The following is a 9,896-nucleotide window of genomic DNA, read 5'->3' as shown; positions in this document are numbered from 1 at the left end:
ACTCAGCTGAATTATAGCACTCAGTGAGCAGGAAGCTGTCACTGACCGCTATAATACTGTACATAGGAACAAAAACTCTAGCTAAGTGTATAGTGACAGCCAGAATTAATTTCCTGAGAGCTACACAGTTTTGTAGACTTGAATTTGAAATTAACTCTCTCACTCTCTCAGTCTGTCTGTCTGTCTGTCTGTCTGTCTGTCTGTCTGTCTGTCTGTCTGTCTGTCTGTCTGTCTGTCTGTCTGTCTGTCTGTCTGTCTGTCTGTCTGTATGTCTGTCTGTCTGTCTGTCTGTCTGTCTGTATGTCTGTCTTTCTGTCTATCTATCTGGTCATACAGCACATACACACATCAATACCATCCATTCATCAATCCTACCTCCTCCCCAGGTCAATGGGGGACATAGGACAAAGGCTGTGTCTACGAGAAGTTGACATGGACCGGACGAAGATTGGGAAGCTCTCTGGGCCTGAGCCTGGGCCTGGGCCTGAGTCTGAGTCTGAGTCTGGGTCTGGGTCTGGGTCTGGGTCTGGGTCTTTGTCTGGGTCTTTGTCTGGGTCTGGGCCTGAGTCTGGGTCTGGGTCTTCGTCAGGGTCTGGGTCTGGGTCTGCATCCACATCCTTAGCTGGATGGCCTCCTACTCCCTCTGTTCCCATAATTCCTCCCGGTACTGCTGATGCTGTGGGTTTTACTGGTTCCAAAGATGCCAGCAGCTCATTCATTGTCATGCTGTGCCCCAGTACAGGGTCCTCGCATTCACAGCTGTTCATGGCCCTGTGATTGAGCTGCCTGACCACAAAGCAGGGGTGGGATGCTTGTAGTCCACTTGCTGGCTGGATGTAGGAGGTGGATGTTGGTGGGACGTCTTGGCTGCGGTGGGCGTTCAGAGAAACCAGTACATGTGAGGTGATAGTAGGACTGTTCAGGGACACATGAAGGCCCTCAGCCAGGTTGCTACTCTCTGAGACTGTGTTTACGGTGGATACGGCAGACGGTGAAGGTATTACACCTCCTGCTAGGTCTTTGAAGTACTCAGAGTCTCTGAGAGAGGCGCTGAGGTCCAGTAGGTCCTCCACGCTACTGCACGACACCACACCTGGACAGTCGTAGTCACTGTCTACTGAACAGGTGTCCTGGGTGCCAGGGAAAGAAGAGGGGATAGGGAGGACAGATGGGAGCAGGGAAAGGTTGGGAGAATTACAGGAAAAACAACGTAAAAGGCAATAGCCCTTGTGGTGACATGGTGATCGCTGAGTATTCAGCCTTAATTTGCACATTCTACCCCAAAAACAAATAAATGGTAATCGGTTTGATGAAATATATATATATATATGTTTTACTAGAGCCTCAATTGAAAAAGCACCCCAACTAAGAGGGGGAAGAGGAGGAGAAGGATTATTAAAAGCTAGAACAGTGTGGTCGGATTACCTGGTCCTCATGGGTGCTGCTACAAATGATGTCCTCAGCGATGGAGACAGGGGACAGCAACGAGGAACAGCTTGTCCCTGTCACATTGCCATCACCAGGCTGGGCAGTGGGTGGCCCGCACGGCTGGTTGCACGGCTTACACTCTGATGCTGAAATACACAGAAAATGTCCAATACATGAGTTGGAGAGGCTTTAAAGTCCTCCATATCTACTACTGCCTCATTGAGAAATTCTTCTGGATCTATTAATATTCAAATTGTATCACTGCTCAAAGCAAAGTGGTTCCATGCCGGTTTCAGCAAGTGGACAATTTGGATATTGGACCATGATAGGTTTGCAGGATCACACAGTTGGCATATTATAACATATATAACAGATAATAATCTGTATAGTCAAAGTGATCAACAACAACAAAAAGCATGTTTTTGAGTGCAGGGGGACTTCAACCTCCCAGTTTAGTTTCCTCTCCACCCAAAAAAGTGCAATGAATTGGGCGTTGAGAGATCATGCAGGCAGAGGGACTATCCGCGCCTACATCGAAATAGCGGGGAATTAATTGTTTTTTAAAATGACATTTCCTCTTGTCTGAGGAAATGTCAGCATGCACTCTTGCCTGGAGTTTTGTTCTTTTTACCATTAGGGGCGCCAATGAGCCACATATGACGAGGACATTTGCGTTTCAGCATAGTCAAGTATGCAATAATAATTAACGGTTAGCAAATACAAAATTGTAATTCAGTGTCTTGTCCACCTTTAAATATTTGAAAAATAATACAACTTGAAAGGCCACCCGGCCTGGCGATATTGATAATGCCTGTCTTGCCCAAATGTGCAGTTCCACATCTCTTCAGACTGGCCTCCAAGGATGTTCATCCCACAATCTGGAGCTATGGTGGTTCTGACATTATCACAAATAATAATTTTGAGTTCCTTGGCCCAGGCAGTGTCAAATAAATTTGATGCTTATTGGTATTGTGGTTTGCGAGAAAGATTAGCTGCATGCACACACGGACGGAGGCACTAGCCTGGGACCAGACGAATCTGCCAGAGCAACAAAAAAAATCCCTCTGCGATTCGGGTCCGGCACCGCTCCGTTGTGAATCAATTTCCTGCTCCCGAAGTCTGGGGTGACCAATCAGGGCCCAGTATTCAAAACTTCCTCATAGAAGCACCAGACTCATATCCACGCAGTGATATAGTCTGGCTACGCGAGGCTACGGATGTACACACACACACACACACACACACACACACACACACACACACACACACACACACACACACACACACACACACACACACACACACACACACACAGACACACACACACACACACACACACACACACACACACACACACACACACACACACACACACACACAGACAGACACAGAGGGGTGAAAACATAATCTCTCCCCTGCCTGGCCTGGCAGAGATAATAATATGATGCCATTTGGGCACCTGTCTAATAATCAACACATATTAAAATGTGTGAGTGATTGTTTTTGTGTAATGGATTCACAGCAAATTCGCAGTAACCCCAAGTCCAGCCCCTTTCTGAAAGCTCCTCTACCTTTCCATTGCATAAACAGATTCCTTGATTTACATGATGCCACAAACATGCTGTCACCACTGGCAACCACTCCATGATCCTGCATTAGTCTCCATGTCAGTGGCAGAGACCCAGCTACTTATTCACTAAATTCAGCTTTCTGCAACCTGAGAAGTTCCTTAAGGAGCCACTCATGACTGAATATGCCACAGTACTGTACATACAATCCGTGCGAATGACATTTTGACATGATATAGATGGTGAAGAGAAGGGGTCTTTTACATGCACAATGTTTCCACATTTGTTGGTTTCATACCAAAGTTTAAGCTTGACCAACTGTGACGGTTCCCTGTATAGTCTGACTGATAGTATGTTATATTTAACTCTTAGGTTATATGGTTATGGTTTGTGTATTTGCTTTGTGTTCATTTCTCTTTCTCATTGGTTCCTAGGACTTGGGGAGCATTGAGATGTTGGCCATCAGCCTAATTGGCGTGCACCTGGGCCCGGGTGCCCACGCCCTATAGTGCTTGCCAACGCATCGTCACCACGTGGGCCGTGGCATAGTAGCTGCAGACATACTGGTGGGGGGCAATGTTAAGTCAACCTGTTTACAAACAAAATGTCCGCCGCTACCAAATGACACTTGTTGACGCCCCCTTCGGGATTTTTGGCACGCACTATAAAAGCCTCGGTTGTTAGTTCCTTTCAGTTCATTCATTTGACTTTTGCACCTCACCTGACCAGCACCTGCTTATTCAACATTTATGTTAACCGATGCAACACTCACGCACACTACACAATCCACTCATGCATACACACATTACACTACTGACTTTACTGATTTCCACACCTCATCTGTTTATTCCTGATCTGTTCGTTACTTTTGATTATTTAATAAATTCTACTTTCTTTGTAAACTGCGTCTCCCCTGTATTTTTTCTATTTAGGCCAGGGTCATATAACGCCAACATCACGTGTCTGATGATATCTGAGGAGTCTATGAGGTATCATAAAGTCCTGAAGTGTTTGGGTTTCAGCTACCATGCCCATCTGAGTAAGGTAGGGCCATTGCTAGGGCAGGTTAAAAAAGTAACATTCCACCTTTCTTTCCGAGAAAGGTGGAATGTTACTTCCTTTTAACTCTCCCGAGATTAGGCACTGGATGTCCCGACATTATCTCCAGCTTAACGAAGCAAAATCAGAGATCCTTTTATTCGGCCCTCCAAATTCCACCCACTCCTTCCAATTAGAACTTGGCACCTTATCCCCCATGTCACACATGCAGCCCGTAACCCATGGGCGTGACCTTTGATTCTAATTTGTCCTTCAACGAGTAACAAGAGTTTTCCTGAAAGACCTTGAAAAAGTCATCCATGCCCTTATCACAACACGCTTAGATTACTGAAACTCCCTTTACGCCGGCCTTAGCAAAAACGTTACAGCCCGTTTCCAATTGGTTCAGAACTCTGCTGCTATTGCTAACTAATACTAAGAATCGTGATCATATCACACCCATCTTGGCTGCTCTCCACTGGTTGCCTGTGAGCTTCAGAAACGAGTTTAAGATTTTACCAATCACCTTTAAAGCCCTACTGTACATGGACAGGCACCCAGTTACATTACCGATTTGCTGGTCCCCTATAAGCCTGTGCGCTGCCTCAGGTCCTCAGGTAAGGCCCTCTTGGTTACTCTTGCCTCCTTGCCCGGGGTGATCAGGCTTTCGCGGCCCAGGCACCCAGGCTCTGGGAGGCCCTCCCTGAGGATCTGAGGCTAGCAAAAGCATTCCCCTCTTTTAAATCGCTTCTGAAAACACATCTCTATGTTAAGTGTTTCTTTTGGGTGTGTTGCCTATGTCAGAACTATTTTTAAAATGTAATATGAATGGCGCTTTGGAGAAAGGCACTATATAAAAGCAGTCCATGAATCTTGAAGCACGGAATCTAACATGGGTGGAAAGGATTGTGTATTACTGGTATCCGATGGCAGCTTTGTGCCTCTCTGGACAATATAGAAAGGCATAACGTAAGCCTGTGTGCGCCGGTTTGGTGTATTTGACTGGATCCAGGCGCTTCTTGGGACCCTGATTTGGGTTCAAGATGTCCTCCTGTCTCTCTGCCTGTAGTGATAGCACTGCCGAAGATTACCGTCACTTTTTACAGTGTGTGGACAGTGAGAGGACTCAGGTAGTGTTATGTTATTCAGTGAGATGAAAAGCAGAGCCCATGGACCACCAGGACCCCTCCTCCCAGGCCATGCCACACTTTCAGCTCTGAGTACCAGGTCTAGCTATAAACCAGTAGCATCCACTCCAGTCCGTCAGCCAGAGATGCTCTCAGATAAACACAGAGATGGACATAGATCTGTTTTCAATACTACTAAATCACTTTCTCAGGCCAAGACAGTGACAATGTCCCCGACAGAGGGAGAGTTTGTTTGCATCCAAATCACTCTTGTGTTCAGTGTAAACTGAGACCTTCGCTATAGACACTGCTGCTGCTGCAGCTTGATGCTGTCTCTGTAGCCTTTTATGGTTGGCCTCTCATATCTCAGATGGATTGGTAGTGTGTGTGTGTGCATTGTTTGTGTGTGTGTGTGTGTGTGTGTGTGTGTGTGTGTGTGTGTGTGTGTGTGTGTGTGTGTGTGTGTGTGTGTGTGTGTGTGTGTGACTGTGTGTGTGTGTGTGTGTGTGTGTGTGTGTGTGTGTGTGTGTGTGTGTGTGTGTGTGTGTGTGTGTGTGTGTGTGTGTGTGTGTGTGTGTGTGTGTGTGTGCGCGCGCGCGTGTGCGTGTGCGTGTAATCAGCTCCTCTATAAGTATGTTGGCTCTGTCCTTTGTCAGTAGTTTTCACCTCACATTAGTACAGAACCCTACCCGACAGCGTTGCAATTGTTATCATCTAAAATCACCAAATGACACACAATGACTTGAATGTGTTGATATAAGTAGATAGTAAGTATGTATATAGTCCTTAGCATATTAACCATAACCTATGAAATTCTTTAAAAAAAAATAGCAGATCTACAAGCTGAGCTGAAAATATATGACTGCACAGCACTCATGGAGACCAACAGCGCCATCAGACTGTATCGTGTATAATGCATGACACCTCCCTCCTTTTGTCATTCAAGTAATTCAGAAGTCATGTATTGATTGTCCCATTGCAGATTGGTTAAAAAAAACTGTTATGGATTTACAGACTATGTGTGTGTGTGTGTGTGTGTGTGTGTGTGTGTGTGTGTGTGTGTGTGTGTGTGTGTGTGTGCGTGCGTGCGTGCGTGCGTGCGTGCGTGCGTGCGTGCGTGCGTGCGTGCGTGCGTGCGTGCGTGCGTGCACAATACTGTAGGTGTGTTTGTCTGTGTACAGCAGAGTTTGTTGTGTATTAGGCGAGAGGGGCCACGGAGGCTGTTAGATCTCAGGTCAGATCTCACATCAAAACAACTGTCATCTCACAGAGCCTCTGATCATAATATCCATTCGTCTAGGATTTCAAAGCACGTACTGAGCGAACCACACACAGCCGTTGAAAGAACATGGAAGCATCCTACACACTTCAATACATCCGCATTATATTCACCCATGACATTGATATATTTCAGAGACTCATGTTAAACAAGGGTCATCGAGAGAAGAATGAAAACCACAAATGCTAAGCTCTTTAAAAAATATATATATATAAGAAAGAAATAACTATAACAGAATCCTTTTTCATTTACCAACTTTATCAAATTAATCGTTCTTGAGAACTACACTGATCTGGGGCAATTCTATCAAATATCTTTCAGCTAGCAAGCTACAGCTGAACCTGTCATTCCTCTATTAGACCCCCAAAATAGGGAGGTATTTTGGGGGATCAAGACACCCAAAATACTGTATAAATACTGTACAACGTAGGCAAAGAAGACTGTCTGAGATTACTCACTGAAACAGAAATGAACAAATGTTACGAAGCCTGAACATACTGTAAAAGATGCAACTGTCACAAAAACCCCAAGGACACCATGCATCTACACTGTACTCACATGGAAGCTAAAAGAGAGTGAGAAATGGAGAAAGATAAAGAGAATGGAGAGGAAAAGAGATGATTAATTCTAAAGACCTTAAGGAGAAGTCAAGGGGCATCCTGATCCTGGTGAGTGGACAAGCCAATGCATCTGTCTCTCTGTCCAAGCTCCCACTGGGCACCATCTAACAATGCTATAACCTCTATGTAAAGACTTTCCAGACATAGTTGCACTACCGTACCTCTCTTGAAGGACCATCTCTTCATCCAGAGTTTGGAGAAGGAGGGCCAAGAGTTGTTGAGGGGCGAGTCCGCCATAGCAGCAGCACAGCGAGGAGGCCAGCGAGAGCTGGAGCACTCTCACACTGGAGCTCTGTGGCAGCCAGCAGTGGAGGGAGAGGAGGCGAGGGGAGGGGAGGGGAGAGAGGATGTGCTGGGTGGGGAGTCCATGAGTGTATGAGAGATAGAAAAAACTGTTGTGTTATACTGTATACAGTGTGTGTGTGTGTGTGTGTGTGTGTGTGTGTGTGTGTGTGTGTGTGTGTGTGTGTGTGTGTGTGTGTGTGTGTGTGTGTGTGTGTGTGTGTGTGTGTGTGTGTGTGTGTGTGTGTGTGTGTGTGTGTGTGTGTGTGTGTGCGTGTGTGCGTGCATGCGTGCGTGTGTGTGTGAGAGAGAAAGAGCAGGCAACAATGAGCAGAGAGAGAGAGAGAGAGAGAGAGAGAGAGAGAGAGAGAGAGAGAGAGAGAGAGAGAGAGAGAGAGAGATGGAATGAAAGGGTACAACTGAAAATCCCAGGCTAGGATCAGGAGCTGCCTGCTGGAGATTATGGGCTCCATAGGAGGGAGAGAGAGAGAGAGAGAGAGAGAGGGAGAGAGAGAGAGAGAGAGAGAGAGAGAGAGAGAGAGAGAGAGAGAGAGAGAGAGAGAGAGAGAGAGAGAGAGAAAGAAACAAACAGAAAGAGAGAGACAGACAGACAGACACAGACAGACAGACAGACAGACAGACAGACAGACAGACAGACAGACAGACAGAGAGACTGCATGTGACAAATATAAACATATAAGAGAAGAATTCTACCCTAAATTCACAAAAATAACAAACACAAAGGTACAGTTTGACTCTATCCAGGCAATCCCCTAATTATTAGGTGAGAAAGTCGAATGCTCAAGGTTGGCAGCAAAATATGCAGCAGCCTGCCAAAATGAGGGACAATTTCCTTGTCTTGTTTGTATTATTTGTTCTGATTCTGAATATGTATTATCAATTTGTATCATAGAGAGAGAGAGAGAGAGAGAGAGAGAGAGAGATTTGAGAGAGTTAAACGGAAGTGGAAGTGATTGGAAGGCAGAAACAAAAGGGTGAGAGGGTCATGGCAGAATGAAAGGTTGAAAAGGTGGAGAGATGAGAAAAAAAAGTGGTGGTGGGGGGCTGGTGGTAGCAGCCCTATATGCTCAGTCAAATCAACCAAACAGCTCATCAAATGAACTAATTCCACACACTACGGACTGTATATACAGTAGCAACACTACAATATGTGACCAAAACGTTTCACTTACTGTGTGGTGTAGATGCTCTACTCCTACACGTCTGCTGGGTAAACAGTCAGCCAGATCCATCCAGCGTATATTTTGAGTATATGATTGTTGCAACCATTGTGTTTCCTAATTTCCTTCTTAACCGTAACTGTAGATGACTGGCTACATAGTTCAGCTGACTGCACATCAAGTTCCCACAGAGATAGAGGAAGCAGTTTTACTGTAGCTGAGAAGGCAACTGGAAACCCACATTTGTTTAATCTGATCAACTCTGAAGTGCTGTACACAGCACATAAACACACAAATACATTAACACAATACAATGCTAATGGACATGCAAAATGTTATTATTGAAAGAAATACATGCATACAATTCTATATAGTAAGCCATATGGCCCTCAAATGTGTCATTTGAAAGTATATGACGACTCTCTGAAGCTCTACTTACTTGCATTCAATCCTGGGTAGAGTGAGTGATATTGAAACTCAGTAAGCGAAGATCAGTTAGTTCTCTTAGATAAACAGCACAACGGCAACTACAGGATCTCAGACCACTTCCTCTTTCGCTCATTCTCTTTTCCCCTGTGACTGAGTACATATAGTACCAGTGCTCACTTATGCTGTCATGTTACTTTTCACACATCAGTAAGTCTTTTAAAACATGTGGTTTCACACAGTTGGTGAACTTCACCAAGACAAAAGGGCTAAAAGCCAAAGTCGTTTAGTTATTGTTTTTACAGTGATGGATCAGTTGATAACAAACCTCTATTTTGGCTTTACTGACTTTAGTAAGGTTCAAAACTTGATTCAGATTATATGCTTAACTCAAATGTACATCAAAAATCCTTGTTATCCTGGCTGTTATTACCTTGATCTGTAGGCTTGCCTCCAACGTCTCACAGCATTTGCAGCCAACACTCTTGCATGGGGTTCGAAATGAGGTTAAAAGGAACTTGCTTGTCTTTAGCGGTTTCAGTGATGATATAGATTAGATTCGATCTAAGGCACTCACTGTCTTTCAGCTTGAGCTGCGCTGGGTAATTATGTGTGAATGAATGCAGAGACTATACATTGATAGGCTGTCATTGTTTACCTTTGAAACATGAAACAAGACCATAATGAAGGATAATCATATCAACATTCATGTTAAAATAGAGAAGACACATTTAGTCTACATCTGACTGCCCCCACCCAAAAAAAGGACAGTAAAAAACAAGATTCTAAGATCCAACAGCACACTCAAGAGGAATCAAGCTTTAATTGCGAAAGTAGAAGAGGTTGACTGCATATAGAGTAGGCCTATTGGTGATATTGTGACCCTAAGTTTTATGTTCTGAACCCTAACTATTTCAGAACATTAGTGCCAGAATAAATGACTGTCA

The 9,896-nt window shown here is 44.7% G+C and overlaps 1 protein-coding gene across 2 annotated transcripts in view; it reads right to left on the bottom strand.

The window, feature by feature from the left end:
• Positions 1–8,889, bottom strand: part of arhgef18b (rho/rac guanine nucleotide exchange factor (GEF) 18b) — a 65,763-nt gene extending 56,874 nt beyond the window's left edge. Inside the window, exons 1-3 of one of the 2 annotated variants that reach the window (XM_084067061.1) lie at positions 8,532–8,889; positions 1,426–1,568; positions 376–1,130 (exon numbers count right to left, since the gene is read on the bottom strand). In XM_084067061.1, coding sequence (XP_083923187.1) covers positions 376–1,130; positions 1,426–1,568; positions 8,532–8,595 — 962 coding nt within the window. In that variant the 5' untranslated portion in view covers positions 8,596–8,889. Of the gene's footprint in view, positions 1–375; positions 1,131–1,425; positions 1,575–7,221; positions 7,321–8,531 lie in introns of those variants that run through there. The other variant, XM_084067060.1, reaches the window with a different exon arrangement.
• Between the last annotated feature and the right edge of the window lie 1,007 nt (positions 8,890–9,896).

The sequence above is a fragment of the Gymnoscopelus microlampas genome (assembly GCF_963454915.1).
Source record: "Gymnoscopelus microlampas genome assembly, chromosome: 9".
NCBI lineage: Eukaryota > Metazoa > Chordata > Actinopteri > Myctophiformes > Myctophidae > Gymnoscopelus > Gymnoscopelus microlampas.
Note: the sequence above shows the minus strand (reverse complement) of the source record. Positions and strands in the feature narration are given on the sequence as shown.